Source organism: Gopherus flavomarginatus, chromosome 19 (genome assembly GCF_025201925.1).
Source record: "Gopherus flavomarginatus isolate rGopFla2 chromosome 19, rGopFla2.mat.asm, whole genome shotgun sequence".
Lineage (NCBI taxonomy): Eukaryota > Metazoa > Chordata > Testudines > Testudinidae > Gopherus > Gopherus flavomarginatus.
This window is the reverse complement of record NC_066635.1, coordinates 20,172,082-20,190,882: the sequence shown is the minus strand read 5'-3', so window position 1 is coordinate 20,190,882 and position 18,801 is coordinate 20,172,082. Positions and strand designations below refer to the sequence as shown.

The 18,801-nt window shown below is 36.3% G+C and overlaps 2 protein-coding genes across 4 annotated transcripts in view; both read left to right on the top strand.

Moving 5' to 3' along the window:
• Window positions 1-18,801, top strand: part of VMP1 (vacuole membrane protein 1) — an 85,686-nt gene that overhangs the window by 66,424 nt on the left and 461 nt on the right. For all 3 annotated transcript variants that reach the window (XM_050928822.1, XM_050928823.1, XM_050928824.1), the window contains 3 exons: window positions 2,180-2,241; window positions 14,508-14,610; window positions 15,949-18,752. In XM_050928822.1, coding sequence (XP_050784779.1) covers window positions 2,180-2,241; window positions 14,508-14,610; window positions 15,949-16,092 — 309 coding nt within the window. In that variant the 3' untranslated portion in view covers window positions 16,093-18,752. The remainder of the gene's footprint in view (window positions 1-2,179; window positions 2,242-14,507; window positions 14,611-15,948; window positions 18,753-18,801) is intronic.
• The window catches only part of LOC127037293 (uncharacterized), a 120,639-nt gene continuing 115,639 nt past the window's right edge, over window positions 13,802-18,801 (top strand). Inside the window, exon 1 of the mRNA XM_050928808.1 lies at window positions 13,802-13,816. The gene's annotated coding sequence lies outside the window, so the exon portion shown is untranslated. The remainder of the gene's footprint in view (window positions 13,817-18,801) is intronic.

Below are 18,801 nucleotides of genomic sequence, written 5' to 3'. Positions count from 1 at the left end.
AACACACATACATGTTCGTTTTCAGAGAGCGCTGGAATGAGCGTTTATCAGTCAGGAAGTATTTTTAAATGTTCACTTTCACTTGAGTTAGTCTTAAAGAAAATCCCAATCCTTTCATCCCACTGATGGTCTCTGCTGAAGCCAACCTGGGGGCATGTGTTTGGACACCTTGGCCATTATTTTCAAAAGTCACTGGTGACTCAGACACTTCAAAGGGGACTGATTTTCAGAAAACAGGTAATATTTTCTGAAAATGAAGCCCTTTCAATGTACGTTAAGTTGGACACCCAAAATCACTAGTCGCTTCTGAAAATGTTGATGCTAGCTTTTAAAGTAACTGGAGGAGCTTCTCACCATTCTGTTCAATGCAAGATAAATTGGTATTGTATTCAATTACATTATAGTTATTGGTGATGCTACAGCTGGATATATGATGTGTCCCTAACTGTCACCTGCTTTGTAATCAGTAGAACAAATGTCTTTTGATTCAGCATCCCCAGTAGTAATGCACTCGCCACAGTTGTATAGCTTGAAAATCTTTATCGTTACTTCATTAAAGTAATGATAGTGGGTGGCTGCATGAGATTACTACTTCTTCAATACACCCAACCAGAAGGATCTCATCCCAGACCAGAACTCCTGTTAAAGGGGTATTCCTTCCACCTTATTTTATCTGCCTTTCTATCCTACTTTGCATAGTCTTAAAATGGAGGCCAATTCATGGGTCAGAAATCTTGATGTTGAGTTTATTGTGAAAAGACTTGCATTGGTCAATGCCATTTTTGCCTTCCTTGGAATTTTGTATTTAACTGAAATGTGTATAGTTAAGCTTTATTTATTCTGACTTGGAAAAGACTAAAAATAAAATAGTCTCTGTGGGAAGTAATTCCCAAGATTTTTTTAATCTATACAGTGAAATTAATTTGAAGAGAGTTTGTTGTTCTCCATTGCTTTGCAATATAATTTCCAGTGATCTACACTGGGATAGTGAAAGCAACAAATATTCCCAGTGCCTTGTACACTTACTTGGTAAACCCTTTCACATCATAAATGTGTTTAGCTATTAGAATTACATTTTGTGTGTTGTTTTCTTTCAGGCAAATTGTGCAATAATCTGGATTTTGTAGTGATTTTTCTGTAAATTGGAATTTTTGGAAATGCAGTGGTCGTGGAAAAGAGTTATAATAAAATTAGCCAGCGAGTCCATAAGCATTGCCATTTTATAGTTGCATTTAATTGGCCCTTTTAATCTGGACCATTGAATCAAAGTTTTATTAATTTCCTTATTCAGAGCCCAGTTAATTCACCTCTCATCAAATTATAAATACACTATAGTGGAGACTGTATAAACACTATGTATCATCTCACCTACAATCTGTAAAAGGACAAGCTATCAAATCTGACAAAAATGGGATTAACAGTGGCTATATTAACATAACTTTAACTGTAGCAAGTAGAGTAATACAATTATCATGAGGCTTTGGATTTATCACATAAGGCATTTTATCTACTTATGGTCACCTTTCTGTCACTGAAATACATTCTTATTTTAATTTTTTAACTTTCAGTATCTAGGGCAATCATCTCAACCAGGTCACTGCCTCTAACGGGACAAATAGTCTAATTTTCAAAGGCAAATTTGGATACCCATGATCTCCTTTATTTTGTCCCTAACGTGGTAGGTCTGTGTTCTTTACATTGCCCTTCTAAGGGATAAAGTCTTGGAACCAAAAAGATTCACTATCTTTCACTACCATGAAATTTTGAATTTTATCTACCCAAATGTATGTTTGTAATGGGGACATAAATTTGTCTTTCTGCACAGAGATGGGTGTTTTTTATCCATGAAGACACTGGTGGAGTTGTGACCTTAAGCGTCTGGGAATTTAGGTTTAGGGAGGATGTGAAATGGTTAGCAACACAGGCTGGAAAAACATTGCAAGAAATTTAAATATATGAGGAAATAGAATAACAGTTTAAAAGTAACTAGCGCTTATCTGTTCTGCCTCTTTCATTGAAAAGGATGATATTGAAAAACAGTGACACTGAAAGAAAAGTTAAGGGAAAATTATCTGTAAGTGCAGAAGAAGAATTGGAAAGAACATAAGTTGTCGTACTCCATTGTCCTTGCTTCCTTTTTGATTAAACATTTCTCTAACTGATGTTTTCCTTCCTACAGAAACTTTTCGTAATTATAACATTCAGCAAACATATAGTGGAGCAGATGGTGTCCCTAATTGGGTGAGTAATTCTATAACTGACTAATACCTTCAGTGTTTGAGTGGAAGAATACTAGGAGTCCAATCTAGTATGCTGAAAGTCAACTTTCTGCTAGAGGAGGCAATGCTTTATTCTCGAAGTGCAAGCTTTGGCCAGCAAAGCTGGTTTAGATCTTATTTGAGCTGTCATTTCTTATCCCAAAGATTTCAGCTACCTCAAGTGATATCCTGACAGTTTGGATGGATGTAGTACATCTCTACCCCGACATAACGCTGTCCTCGGGAGCCAAAAAATCTTACCGCGTTATAGGCAAAACCACATTATATTGAACTTGCTTTGATCCGCCAGAGCACACAGCCCTCCTTCCCCCTCCCCGGAGCACTGCTTTACCGCGTTATAATTGAATTTGTGTTATATCGGGTTGCATTATATCGGGGTAGAGGTGTGTGTACATATCATGTTCTTATTATGAATTAGTGACCCTGCTAGCTGAAGATCTGCAGTATAATCTGGTGGCTTTCTGTGATGATATATTGTGACTCCTTGTTAGAAAATGAATGAACTGTCACTACTTACAATACATAGTGTTCACAAGTAGCTTAAAGGTGGAGGCCCTTAGAAGAGACATTCCATATATTTTATTATATGAAATACCTTATGTTAGGATGAAAACCTGGGCATAGCATTGTAATCTTCTCTATTACAAACATGTTTTTTCATTAGAGAAAGTTGCGAGCTGTTTAGGGATAAACTGTTCCTATTTTGAGAAAATACCTGTCTTTTTCCAGACTAGTGTGTTTATTAGGAAATGATTCAGACTTGTTCTAAGCTCAGATTTGATTTAAAACATCAGGGGAAGAAGAGCAAGAACACATGTAATACCCAGTTTAAAAAAAAATAATAATTTAAAATACAATGTATGAATGTATTGGCATGATGGGATTTAATACTGATTGAAAAGTATATGTAATCAAGCACTGATTTTCACCATGTCACTTAAAATTTACCTATTCAGTCAAAAATGCTGTATAATTTCAAGAGCCCAAGTCAATCTGATCATCCCTTATTGGCAATCTAAGTAATATGTTCCCAATACACAGCATTAAGCAGTGTATAAAACTACGTGAATACAAACAAAATATGCAGTTAATTTGTCTCAATATACATGACTTAGTGCAAATCATCTTGTATTGCATCACTAAATTGTGCTTAACTGTGTGCTCAAAGACAAAAATGTTGCAGACTTTTTTTAATATATTGTTCGGACTGCTCTGACATTAGAAGAGGTGGTTTTCATTTTTATTAAACAGTGGTTTAAATGTAATATTTGATCTGATGTCTGATATACATAAAGTGTTAACAATCTGATTTCAAAATCAATTCTAAAGATGAGTTTACTTGCTCCTTAAGGACTTTCACTCACTTTTGAGGACACATGATTGATAGCCAGGACTATTTTTGTTGTCTAATCGTTAACTGCTTTTTTAGTACATAAAAAAATTTGGTCTCAAGAAGAGTTTCTGGATAGGAATGTCTGGAAATAATTGCTATTGAAATATGTAAACTTGAAGTAGTAATGTTATACAAAGAAATAGGAGGGTCTGATGCAACATTCTTGGGCACTTCACTGATGGAACAGATCTGATTTTATTGCTTCCGGAGTTTCTCATTAGGAGTCTGGATTGTAACAAACTTCAAAATGAATGTTTTTTGTTTTGAATATTCCTTTAAAAAAATTCTACTGGTTAGAAATCATTAAATTGTCTTTTTTGACATTAGCTACTCAAAGCAGATTTGTTGTTTATCTTTGATCAACTCTGCTGCTGAGTAAGGTATATTTCCAAAGACTTCCTCAAATGCAATCTTTGGGCCAAAGCTAGTTTTTTCTTTCTTCATCTGTCTTGGAGACTTTTGAACATATTCACAGGATTTCCGCTGGCTTCAGATTTTTATTAGACAGTTGATGTCAGAATTCAAAAATGTTCTTGGGAGACAGTAAGTTTTTTGGAATGTCCCAGTATCCTTGACTTTTTCTCAAACACAGTCTGCTAGCATTACCTCATCAATTTCTCTCTAGAGTAGTATATAAAGCACTTAAGCAACAGCTTGCATTAGAAGTTCTCAATCATTATTAAGTACAAAGAGAATACTCAATGATCAGTAACATTAACCTTTTTAATCACATTTATGCCATTAGTTTGACTTGAGATAGTTTGTAATTCCTAGATGTTGCCTTTTGCAAAACAGTGTCTAACCAGAAAGATTTTTTTAAAAGAAAATTGATGTACAGGATCACCAAAGCCTCGATGGAAGATTAAGTTGAACTGTAAGGAGAGAATTATTAACGTCCTTGAAATTGTTGCGATTTTATGCACTAGACCATATTCTCTTTGATAAATAGATGAGTATTAATCTTTAATGAAAAACAGAGTTCTGTGCAGTTCTTTTCCTTAGGATTGCAGTTCTTTACTGATATTACCAGAGTCTGTGTTCATTGTATCTTGAACTTGCAAAACCATCCCTTTAATACAGTTCAGGGTGCTTTGGTTTCACAATTTTATTTTGTAGAAAGTTTTTCTTACAGACAACCTACCCAAACACCTCAGAATTAAAAACCATTACATAAATCAAAAGCTGAAAGATACTGAGAGGTTTAGCGAGGGAAATGTTGTCAACCAAGTTTTGAAATAAAATGGAGAAGTCTGAGGTACACAGACCTAAGGGCTCATCTACACTTATGGGTTATTTTGGATTAAGATAGGGTGTGAATTCAAAGTGCAGTAGCTGTTCCCCATGTGGACTCTTGTATTTTGGAAGAAGAGTGCCTTTTTCCAGATTAGCTTAATCTACTTCCAAAGTGCTATTCATTTAAATCAGAAAAAGGTGCTCTTATTCTGAAATAAGAGCATCCACATGGAGAGCTGTTCTGGTCAGCATCCCCATGTTGGCAAGGCTATCTCACCAACTGAGCCAGGGTGTGTGGAAGAGCACCCGGGAAAGGAGGACGGTGCTAGCTGAAGAGGATAGAGCATAGAGAATAAGAGAGGGCCCTAAGAAGTTGGAGCAAGATCACAGAGGATTTTAAGCAGCAGGGCTAGTTTTTTCAGAAAATCAGTGAGTTAAATTATTTGTGTTATTGTAGAAGCCCCACTCGTGGCCTAGGACCTCATTGTGCTAGTGCTGTACAAACACAGAAGAAAATGTCAGTCCTTTCCCCAGAAAGATTCCAGTCTAAATGAATGGGAAGCCAGTGAAGTTGTTTTAGGATGGGGGAGAGTGTACTTGTACTTGATTGTATGTGCAAGAAGGTGGGCATCAGTATTCTGCACATGCTGGATTCTGGATTGCTGCTGAAATTCCAAGTGAGGTCTGAGCTGAGAAAAGGCAGAAGGCCACTGAAAGATTGGCAGGGGGAGCCTCGGATCACTCAGCTACCAATGATATCAGCAAATAATTTGGAAGTTGCAATGTATTGTATGTATTAACTATTACTTTTGTATTCTCTGACTTAAAGAGGAGGTTAGTTTACTAAGCAGCCGTGTTACATACTTTTTTGTACTAGTTTCAGGCCACAATTAACCAATTTTAAAATTGTTTAATTAGTAGCTAGATTGTGGGTTTTCTTTTGTATTTTTTTAATCTTTCGATGTAATTGTTTTACCTACAGCTGCAGGAATGTTTATGAAGTCATTGAGCATATTGCTTTTAAACATGATCACATTTGACTTTGAAGTGGTGATTTCAAATGGGCATTAGGAATTCCCAGAAAGCTACTAAAGCTCAAAAGCAACCATACAAAGAACTTTGGCAAGCTGTAACATTGCTGAATGATTTATCAGAAAGAAAAGTCCACCCTTTGGTTTTATCCTGCTGTTAAGGAGTTGCCATTGCTTAGTGATCAAAGAAGAGGACAGAAGAAAAAAAATTGTGTTCTAGGTTCCTGCTGGGAGTTCTGAGCTCTAGCATAGTGCTGTGTAATGTTAAATGGCTGCCAAGTTTCACCCCAGAAGTAGCTGCACTTTCATAATAAGTGAAGTTTTTATTACATATATATAGATCGTAAAACCTGTTGTTAAAACACTTCAGCATCCTTCAGGAACCCCATGCAAATGATCCTCATTAGAACTTGCCAGTAGGAAGCTCATCCCAAGCTCAGGCAGCAAATGCTGTCGTCATAGTCCTGCTGCCTAAACAGTATGAGGGATGTGGCCACTCTTTTCACAGAAAAAGGTTTTGTATGTACAGTATATGTTCCTGTGATGATCAGGATAAGGTATGAGCAATGTTTGAGCTGGGGAAATACGTACACTTGCTCCATTTGACAGTGTCACATTTCCCTTCTAAAAATAATGCCTCAGGAAATTAATTGTTAACTAGTTGCAAAAGACAAACAAAAAGTGGGGTCCATTCAGTCAGTGATATTTATGCAAAAATGTAGACTGTAGCACTCCTGTGCAGTTTAAGGGCTAAATTGTCAATGCCATGTCCTGCAGATTAGACTTGTAACTTCCATTAATGCAACAGCAAAGTCTGAGTCAGAAGACATAGGTCTGAAAATCTAACCCGAAGTATCAAATATTTCTTCTGAGCAATTTCTCAATCTAGGGTTTCACCTGAGCCAATTTTTGATGCTTTAAAGCCACACAGGCCAGTTGGAATTTGACTAGTTTGCACTAGTAATTAAACAGCTTACATGAAACCAGCCTGTATTCATACTTGAATCACTGACTTTATGAACTAATGGTGTGCCGCTCCTTGTTACGTTACAATTCACAACGCAACCCATTGACTCAGCAGCAAATTAGTCGTAACTGACTCTTGTGACTTTATCTGTAAAGGGCATTGTGCTTTCCTCTTGACACAATTTTTCATCCAAAAATGGTGTCAGAAAACGTCAGCCACTCAAAAGGTTTTAATTTTTTCCTTTGAAGTTTTCCCAAAAAACCAATACTTTTTTTTTTTTTAGATTAGCAGTGAGGACAATGATAGTAATCTATAGTGTGGCCTTTTCTATCTTTTCATGCAGAATAGTTTAGCTTTGTGATTTATTCTCCTTAATATGCAAAGTGAAGCTCTTTAGCAGCTTCAGGACCCCAGCAATATAATTTGGAACAGTAAGCATCAAACTGGCAGAATCCACAACACTTTGATTTTAACAGAACACGGTCCAAGGAGCAAGATCTGATTTACAAATCTCATGTCCTGTCTTTATATGGACCTTTGTTTTATATAAATAACTCAGCACTAATATGGTGGAAGAAGTCTTCCTGAATTGGCACCAGAATTAAAGTATATATTAAAAAATTGCTTCTAATTTGCATTTTAGACTGATTTGCTATTTATTAAAATTCTGTTGAAAATAATCCAAAACGTCTGAGAACATAGATAATTTAGCAGTGACTTTAAATAAAGTCACCTGAGGTAGAAATGCTTTTGGAAGCTTACAACATTACACCTGACATTTCTTGGTGCAGTAAATCAATGGCTCTCCTCCCACAAGTATATTAGAAACCTGTGGGATTGTGCCTTTATAATACAGTTGTGTACACAATGGGGAAACTGGCACAAAAAAGGTTTTAATAGCTTAAAAGGGACACAGATGTTAATGAAAATTGAGATGTTTTGATGTTAGAACCTTTAGATGGATCACAATAGAATTAAGAGTTTATTTGAATAGGGCTTGTAGGATTTAAATCTGAACTAGCAAGTGAATGTTTGAAAGCTGTAGTTTTGCTTTTTAAAGGTACAACTCTGATTTTTCTTGCCCTCAGATAAAAGAAATATTTCTTTACAAATAACAATATCCAACAGATTTGAAATCTAATACAAACTGCAGTGTCAACTCTGTTAAAGTTAGTGTTTAACATACCAAAAATAAAAATCTCTCAAGGCGAGATGTTGTTCATGACATTTAGGTCACTTGTGTATTTGAGGCCATCCCAGATAAATTAGATCACATTTAAGGCAACTTTAATTTCATGATCACACAAGTATTTTATTTGAAGATTTATTCCTAATAATGTTTCAGATTAAATCAAAATGAAAATGCAAAGCAGCTTTTTAACCCCAGCTTTGCTCCCCTGGACCTTGAGCATAAACCAGATTTATTTAATTAAATATCACCAGTTTCATTCTCCAATTTTAAAATAATACAGATGACTTATCTTTATTTCCTCAAATGTTTTAAAACCCAAGGCTGCACTGATCTAAATTAAAGCCAGTGACTCTGCCCTGAGTTTTAGAAGTCAGGTCTGTTTAAGCCAGAGGCACCTTAGGAGTGAGTCCAGATTTGCTGCAGTGTAATCTATCATGGTTGAGTCAGGCAAGGAGTCTGAGGTCCATTCTGACTCACCATGAATTGTGTCCTGGTATTGGTTGAGCCTCAGGGAAATGGATGGTTTAAATACTGTGAGAATCTTTATCAGCACAGGAAATGACAGCTTATTAAAATACTAACAGTTAAGCCTGTTTAGATCACTGTCTGGAAAAAAAAATTAACCATTTGAAGGTTCAGATAACTTGCCAGAAGAAGGTGTACTTTTTGGATGGTGAGGGAGGCATGCAAATCAGTCAGCTTCACTTACTAGTGCAGTGTCACTCAAAATATATCCTTTCAAACCTGTTTGTTTGGGGGGGTTATAACTGAGGCATAAAACTCTTGTTGAGAATTTAGGCCATACAAATCCATAACATCTTGAGCCCTTTTAAGGAAGAGACAATAGAAAATGTCTAACTGTGGCTATTTTAGTGAATGCCTCATTCCTCTTGTGCAGCAATATGAAGAGTAAAACATACGGCTTCCTAGGTATCTCCTGTGTCCTTTGGGGAAAACCTAGAAAGAAATGTGAAAATCAGAACAGAGCAACTCAAAGCTGGGTATATTAGGAGTTGTATGTGATATACAGTAAAACTTTTCTTTAGCTTTCCACAGTTATGTGGAAGTTGAAAGCCATTGCTCTGTCTGCCATTGCAAGTTTGATCAACAAGCAGAACCAGTCTTCCTCAGAGCCACAGATAATGGAGGAGAGCCCAGAGCAGTGAATTCCCTTCATTACATTAAACTTTTGACTCTTTGTCACCAATGAACATTTCTTTTTTGTAGAGGCGGAGAATCAATCTGGCTGCAGGCTAAGTTTACTTTATTAGTGAAATCAGAATATGTTCATGGCTCATGTTGACAAAAAGCAAAAGGATTTTTGGTGATGAAAGGGGGGGAAAAATCCATTTTAAAAAAGCCCCCTAATGTGATCATGACATGATCTTCTATCTGTTTGGTGTTTCAGGTAGTCCAAGGGTAGGGACAGAGTAGCCAGTTCAAAAACTCTTCCCACAGCTATGGTGAACATATGCTTTCTGACTCAGAATTGGGCTCTAGAGGTGTTAATCTGGTTTCTACAGTTTATCACCCACAAAGGCAACATATGGTTGCATAGAGCCAAAGGACCAGGTTAGTAAGAGGTATGTTCACAAACGTGCACGCAGTCTTTCTCTCTCTCACTCTGGGAAACCCTGTAGAAAATTGATTTGAAGGAGAGTCTCACATGGGCAATCCATTGTGATGAAGCTGGGCAGGTATTTACTTGACTCAAGCTCTAGATTTATTTAAAACAATACTTTACTATAGGTGTGCTACTTCTGGCCAAAACTGTAGGGCTTCTGACATGTTAACCAGAATGTGATGTAGGGTCCTTTTTCCTATGAACAGTTAATTCTTACGAACACTGTCTCTTCTTGAGCAAGCACAGTGCCTGTGTGTTTAGTAGCCGTGTAGTCTGGACAAGCCCAGTCCTTATATTAGCAGCGAGTCTTTCCAGCTTAATGGAAAGGGTGTATTTTTAAAGAGAACATTCACAAAATGAAAACTGTTAACCCTTTTCAAATGGTGTTTATAGGTTCTAAAAGAGGGAGCATGGTTGCCATCTAGTCTGGTCTTCCGCAGAACTGAGGACGCAGTAGTTCCCCCAAAATAATTCCTTTTTGAACTACAGTATATCTTTTTAGAAGAACATTGTCTTGATTTAAAAATTCCCAGTGATGGAGAATCCATCACAAATCCTTGATAAATCATTAATTTTTTTGGTGCATCTCTTCCAAGCACTTGATTTTTTGTGAGAAAAATCTTCTTCTAACTAGGGTGACCATATGTCCCATTTTTATAGGGACAGTCCCATTTTTGGGGGATTTTTTCTTATATAGGCTCCTGTTACCCCCATACCCTGTCCTGTTTTTTCACAGTTGCTGTTTGGTCACTCTACTTCTAACCCATAGAGATCCAGGCTAAGATTTCTGCTCAAATCATAAGCACCATTTCGTTATCACCACCATACATTTGGTATCTGGAGTTTTGTAGAGACAGTGATTTTTGTTTTAAGCAAAAATAGAGAGAGAGAGAGAGAGAGAAAGTTGCAGTGTGTAGTGTCTTTGACAAATTGGTTTTGATTACTATAATCTGCAAATAAATTATCAGTGAATCCCAAGTGTATTGGTAACTAGAGCAGAAATGTTCAACCAAAATAACCAATTTTTCACAGTTCTTTAAGAGAAATTTTTAACTCCATTCAGCTGATAGACATTCTCTTCAATCAGTAATATTTTTCTAAAAAAGGCTAAGCTCTTTAATGCAGGATCACCGAAAGTGTATCATGAAGCTTCCAAGATTTGTAAAGTTTTATTCCATTGAAAATTTTTCAAATCAGTTTTTCAGATGAATATCCAAAAATATATTTAACACAGGTAAATGAAAATAAGAAATCTTTTTAAGCTAATTGTAGCTTCCAGTTAAACAGAAGTGATTCACAGTTCCTCAAGAAACATTCAGATTTAGTATAGGATTGCTACAAAGTAAAATAAAAAGTACAATTTCAGGTTATGCAAATAGTTCTTATTTTATTCTGAAATCTCTCATTCTGAATCCAAATTGAGAGAGATTATTTTTGCAAGCAAGGTAAAATCTAAAAATATTTTCTAACACTTAATATAAAAATAAAGTCAACCTCACTGACTTGCATCAATGTTAGGGATGCAATACAAATTAATGAATTCTGCAAATTTGTGAATAAGTACAATAAAGGAGAATACTTCATAGAATGTCCTTTGCTCACTACTTATGACAGTTATCACTGCTTTTGATGTTTCATAATGTCTTAGTGATGATCTTTCTATTTAAACAAAAATTGAGGTCATACATCAGTTCACTACCCGTGTTGCTAAATCTTTGAAAGGTAGGGAGTTTTTGTTTGTGTGCAGATTATAAAGTGTATTGATGAACAAAATTCTATTGTACATTTAGGTCCTTGAGTTCTTATTATTATTACTCTTATTTCTTTTAAAAGACCACAGGCTTTCCTCTGTTAACTATGGAAGTGAGAGGATCTGAAAAGAATGGTAGATAAGGGGTAGCTTGATGCCATTTTATTGTTGGAGGGGATATCTTCCATTGCCTTCCTTTATTCAGCCAGTTGCGCAATGATGTATGTGGTTTGCAGTTAGAAAACTGGAACCACAGTTCTCTTCTGAAGCTACATTTTAAACCCATTACTGAGTGGCGCAGAACTGTGATGCAAAATGCTGTCGCTTCTGCAGTCGCAACTGCATCCAGCAAATGGATAGAATTCTTGAAACTGATGCTGAAATCTAGTCTATGGCTGTTGAGTTAGTGGGTTGACATACTTTCCTAAAGATCCATTAGGAATGGGAGAGCTGTGGTATGTAATTAAAATGCATTTGATCAATTGCTAACCTTAAAAATGTATATACCCTGCAACTGAAATTGGGTTCTGGACATTCAGTAAAATGTTAGCTCTTCAGAATGTGTGTGAGGAAATGGTCAGAGAATTAGTACTGCTTAAATGGCTGGATTTTACTGGACAATTACAGAAATAATCAAAACTAGAGGTTTTAACCACTAAAGGTAAAGAAAAATTTCATTTCTAGTATTGCAAATATAAATGTATAAACTTGCTACTTTCTACATTTCACTCTAGTAAAAATGAATACAACACATATTTATTTGGCAACTGTGTGTATAAGTATAAATATGCCATAAAATATTGTTAATTGTTGAGTTATGCAGGATCTAGTTTAGGGTTCCCATGGTCCTTGTATGCATGGCCCAAAGGTCCATAAAATAGCTTAATGAAGTTCAGTCATAAAGCGAACTTCAATCATCATTCACCATTATAAAAAGTTGTGCAGAATGCTTTAAATGAAAGACTTTTTTTTAAAACATACTCTTGATGTATCAGGAGGCAATGCCCTAATCTGAGCCCTGTGAACTTCCTAATTTTCATTTCACTGCTGTGATAGTCATTATAATTTTGGAGACTGAGTAGATGAGGTTGGGTTTTTTTTTTTAAACCAAGGGTTTGGACAACTACTTAGTTCAACTCTCACCATTTAAACATTTCTATTTTAAAATTCATGTAAAGTTTTTTAAAAGTGAAATATTGCCTTTCAGTAGCTTTTTCCTTCTGTTGTATGTGTCACTTATTTAAAAAAAAAAAAATACCCCAGAGATGGTTTTAAACCAGTGACTCGTACAGACCAGCGAGTCATTCGGGAGAACTTCTGCCGCAAACTAGCAGCTGGGCCGTTACTGGAGTTTTCTGAAGAACTGGAAATACCTTGTAAAAGCTGCTATCCCCTTCCATAAAATACATGGATCTATAGTTACAGTTGCCTTGCAAAATTTTTAGGAAAACTTACCAGCCCAGCCACAAAATGTATTCACCAGTTTATCCATGTTGATGAGGAATCACTGAAGATTTTTTTCTAAACTTGGCATTTAGTAAAATTGCTTGCCCCAGGCTAGTGGAGCAAATCTAATTAGAAAGGCTGATAGTGAGCTATTTGTACTTCTTGGATTCTGTGGATTTACTAAAATTCTAAATGTTAGAAAGCCATTGTCCTCCTTTCTAACTTGTTTTATTTACCCAGGAAAATGTAATCTGTCTAGTGAAAAAGAGTGAATTGTAATGCAGTGTACTAAATAAATGTCATTTAATTTGGGAAGTGCTCTTTCCCCCCTTTTTAAAGCACACTAAATGATTTTGAAAATCAGATGGGGCATGTCTGCATTGGGAAAGTGGGGGGGGGGACCACTGGTTTTCACTGAGATCCCTGGTGTAGAGAAGAAGGGTCCAGCCATAGGAACTTTGTCACCACTGATGAAGTTGCCATAGTGTACACAAAGGCTTAAAGTGTCTCTTGTGGGTAATTCTAAAGCACCAAGAACCATGTATTTAGGAGCAAGTAGGTCCCTATGGGGAAGAGGATACAGCTCCTGTCTTATGTTGCTGTTGACTGCTATGGTCTGCAATGGTTAGATAGTGGATACAAAAAATGATACTGATTCATTTGAGTAGCCTCAAGTTACAATTTAAAAAATGCTCTGGCATCTCCAGAATGAAATTTGGTAGCTATTTTGCTAAGCCTGTCCAGTTTAGTATTTCCAGCTCTTTATAGATGGGAGAAGGCACTGAGTACATAAACTTATCAGAGATCCTTATTACAGTCATCTGAGAACAAGGTGTTTAGTAACATACTGTAGTTTCTATGCAAGTCATCTGCCATAAAACATGGAATGAATCAGAACAAGGTTCATAGTTCCTTCTTTGTTCCTTTGTTAATCACTGACTAGTGGGAGGTGCCTTTAGAATTTGCTAATGCATTCTTTTTGGATAAGGATGACGCACAGATTGTCCTAATAAGGACTTAGTTTGAGAAAGGAGCCGCCTTCTTTGAGAAGATAGGGGCAAGTCATAGGGTGGGCAGTTTCTTTTTTAACTGAGGGATGACACAAGCACAAGTCATTTCCTTATTAATCGGTTCAAACCAGTTCTTACAGGAACTGCTGGTGATAAATGTGGGACTTCTGAGAAGTCATTCATTTTATTCTCAGCCGTGCATCAGTGCACAGCCTTAGCTGAACTTCTCCCTGGCTTTGAGGAAGTAGTGGAGCATATAGCTCTCTGTGTTACCTCTGAGTTTATTATCAATCTGCTGTGAAATCCTTTTCTTTTCTTTTTTTTTTTTTCTTACCCCTTTTTTTTCCTCTTTGAGAGTCTGGGGGACCCACTTGTCTCTCTTCTTCAGATGAATCGATAACAAACACTGTATTGTTTGGGTCTCCCAATTATCCCATGCAGGATGATGCCTTCTGATCTATGGCTCTAATCTGAACTTTGTTCCTTTTGAGCCAAAGTGGTAAGTTTAAAAAATAAATAAATTGTTTTCTTGTTTTTTCTCTCCAAATTTTGTCTTGTTCTCTGGAATGAAATTTGCACCAGTGCTGTCCCAAGTATAGGTCCCTCTCTTCAGAAGCCGTTTCAAGAGTACTTGGAAGCTCAGCGAATTAAACTTCACCACAAATCTGACAATGGAGTGCCACAGGTAAGAATTCCACCCACTACCTCTTTTCCTTTCTTCTTCTTTGCTACTCCTTGACTCCTTACCCATTTTATCTGATAAAGTTTTGATTCTAGTCCTCAAAGACCTGCAAATCTCAAAGGAGATAAGGCTTTGAATTGATTTTAAAAACAATCTGGGAAGTTCAGAGGAAAAACTGTATTTGTTACTACATAGAACTGGGTTAGACATTCTATCCATCTGGGAGTAAGCTAGGCAGCTAAGCAAAGCTGGTGGTTTGTCCTGACTTTCTAGTCATTTCTTTCGGTACAAGAGGCAAGCTATTAAAGACAGCAAAAAGTTCACTTTCCATGTACAATTATGAGTAAAGAATTCCCCCCACCATCAAATATTACTGAAGCATCTAGGATTTGACTTTCTGTTTTTCTTGTTAGCTACTTAACCCTACTCCCCCCCCCCCCAAAAAAAATAACCAAATAACCAACCAACCAATCAACCAACCAACCAAAACACATCTCGATGGTCAAAGAGAAAATATTAGGAAAATACAATGTGGGGGCCTTTTCATGCAAAAATCTTTAAATTCATGTCCCACAGCTTTAGATATAAAAGGATTAATTAACCCCTAAATTTTAGACATGATATTTTTAGGGCAACTAAGATATTGATATACACAAATTATTAACCTTACATTTTAAGTCCTAAACCCTTTTGTTTGTATAAACATTTGCTTTCCTAGTTCTTAACAGAAAAAGAAGGGTAATTAAGGGAAGACCAGTCTGGAATAACTTCTGCCCTGTGAAGTAATCTCTGTGCAGTGCATTGCTGCCCTCCTTTGACCAAAATAGAAAGTAGAAAAAAGCACCGGACTGGAGAACACTGCAGAAGCATGATTTTTTAATCCATTCCATTAACTTCCAGCTACATAACTTGAAATAGCTTCCAATTAGTATCAAACTTGCTGTAGGCAGTTTAGTAAAAACTGACTGAACCACTGACCGTATTGTACCTTGTGCAAATGACTACGGATCACATCAGGCTTTATGTGAATTTTATGAGACGCCAACAAAAAGAAACAAAATCATGGCTAATAAATCACTTATCGACTCACCAACCAGAAATAATCAGTTGCCTGCAGTGATTTGGCAGCACCTTTCATGCTGACTTTAAAAGACCAAAGTTAGCTTTACAAAGAAGCCTGCAGGGACCCTGTTAGTTTGTGCTTGTTCCTGTTGTAGTTTGATAAATTATGCAGAATCCTGAGATTAGATTCTTTCTTTCCCTTCAGCTAGGAGGAGGAGAAATCTTTTGTATTCTGCTAATCTGAATTTTTTCCCCTTGTTCTGTTTTTTGTTTTTGCAGGGGGAGAACTGGTTATCATGGATGTTTGAAAAACTTGTGATTGTCATGGTTTGCTATTTCATCTTGTCTATAATAAACTCCATGGCCCAAAGCTATGCCAAACGAGTGCAGCAGAAGATGTACTCTGAAGAAAAGACAAAATAAGCTGGGTAAAACCCATTGAAATGGGCTTTAGCAGACATGCAAGTGACAGGTCTTACCATATGTTAAAAATCGGCATTATTCAAAACAGGGAAACATTTTTAAAAATCGTCAATTTTCCAGCTGTATCAATTTTTTAATTTTCTTTTGAAAGTAATTCACTATTAGAGAATAACTTTCATTTACAAACGTATGTATGTTAAGGTAATGTATATACTCTCTCTTTAATTCAGTCTGAGTTGTACTTTCTGGGGTGGCACGTGTGATGCTAGACTAATGTTGAACATGAATGCTTTCCATTCAAGTTAATTCCAAAATTGATGATTTAATACTTAGCACAGCTCCAGATTTCCTGATTAACTTGCAGCCTGGCCTAAAAGTAACAATTTTCTTTTGAAGGATGGCTGTCATGCCTCATAATTTCAAGGTCATTGAAATGTATGTAAATGATAGTAGACTGGGTAACATTCTTGCATGTCCCTCATGGTAATACGAGTCCATCTGAGTTCTCAGAAATGCCGGGTCATCGCACATGCTCTTGGTTGGAAAAGCCACCCTTGCCAACTTCATAATGGTGTAAGCAGAGATGGCTGATGTCAAACTGGTGCAGTTCACTTTTTTTATTCTGTATATTTAGAATGAAGTCAAGATAAAACTTTATAAAGTCATCTTTGATCATTCCAGAATTTCTTGTGTCGGTCTTTTTAAGCTGTTTCTTTCCCTCAACACCTTTGGTATACTCAGTTTCTCTTTAGTTTCTTTATTAAGCTTATGTCCAGTTTATTGCATGCTTACTAATGCTTCCTGTACAGTAAGCACAGAAACCTTTTGTTAATTTTTCTCGAACTTCTTGCTCAGCAGAAGGAAGTAGAGAGCATGTATTTAGCACCTTGCAGTATGATATGATTTATTTAAATGGGCTAGTTAAATGACGTTACTAATTTTGTTATCAGATCACTCTAGATGTTTGCTTAATGTCAGGAATACAGATTTATAGCACCATGAGTACTGCAGGGAAAAAGCTGGGGAAGCGTAGAAATCAGAAATTAAACACAGGAATGGTAATTAATAACCGTAATAAAGAACATTAAAGTATACTTGAATAAATATTGGGATTTTTTATTGTTATAAATCAGTGTGTTTGAAATTAACTTGTATTGAAGGGGTAGACTTGTTCTTTTCTTAGTAAATAGGTGACTATTCCACTGCTACTGTGTATATACAACACTTCTCTAATAGTCCCTGAACTAGTAGGAATGTAGTTTTGTTTTATCTATAAGAAAATTAAAATAAGTTGACTTGTTTAATCAGACGTTCTTAAATGGTGGTACATGGATTCTATTTAGGCTAGAACTGGCTCAATACCTATTAAATTAGATGCATCTGCCCATCTCGAGCAAGGTGCAGTAAACATGCTTTTTGTTCTGCCTGAATGTTCACTTGTGTTGCCTACCGTCGTGACATCTCCATGGCTGTACCATCCTGTCGGATAGCTTATCAGACTGATGTTGACTGTTGGATCTCATGGCAACAACAGTCGGTAGGCTGTCTGACATTTTGGTATCTTTCATCTGACCGTTTGCTCATCCATCTCAAATTCTGTTTTTCATTGAACATCAACAGGCATATAAGTGTTTAAAGTTTAGAACGCAAATTATTTTAAATGTAAATGTGTCATAACTATTTTCCTTAAAATATAGCAGTTAAGTATTAAATTTATAGTTCAATTACATTGCAAGGTGTGTGAGATTTGTAACGTTTTTGCTTTTGTGTGCATCATACGTAACTTTAAACAAACTGACAGTGTTACCTGAATGCATGAAGAGAATTTTATATAGACTTCTGTAACATTGCTTCTGATATAAAAATCTCAGTGGGACATTTTCAAAGGCATAAAGGGCCCAACTCCTGTTTGTGCCTGGAGATTTAAAAAGAGCAAAATGTAGCAACAAATTCATATGACTAATTATACATGCATAAAATCATGACTATTTGATATTTCACAGCAGTGGTTTAAATCAGCCAAAACTTAAATTATGCAATTTTTGGTTAGTCATGGGTTATATTCAGCAGCTTTGAGGCACTTACGTTATTTTTCCCACAACATATTTTGACTTAGGAAAACATTGTGGTTTGCCATTTGTACCACTTTATTTAGTAGCAGCTTTGTTGTGTTCAGCTCTAACATCTACCAAATATATGGGGCACTATTCTCATTCACACACAAGCTGTTTTACACCACTCTGGCAGGGAAAGGGCCCTAGGAGTGTATTTAATGTAGGCCTCCTTTAAGGTCCCTTCATGGTACCAGAGTGAGATGAAAGGATCTTGTGTAACAAAGGATCTGGCCCTAGAGCTTTCTATCTCAGCATGTCTTCAGATGATTTCTCAAACACACTTTTAGTTGCCTCTTTTATCCGAAGTCTTTACAATGACTCTGCTTAGAGAATAATAACCAAACAAATTGCAAGCTTTCCCCTGTGTGTATATATAGATTACTCTGAAAGCCACATTTGTGTGTGCCCGTTCTGATGAACTGTGCTGTAATTCTGAAAGCTTTCTAAAGTTCATGTTTTATCTGATATTTAGAGAATGGACTGAACACTATACCTGCTGCTTTCTTATCAGACACTGGATGGTGATCCTTTAATACTTAATACAAGGTAAAAAATAAAGATTTTCAAATTGATGTCTTCATGTTTTTGCTCAAAT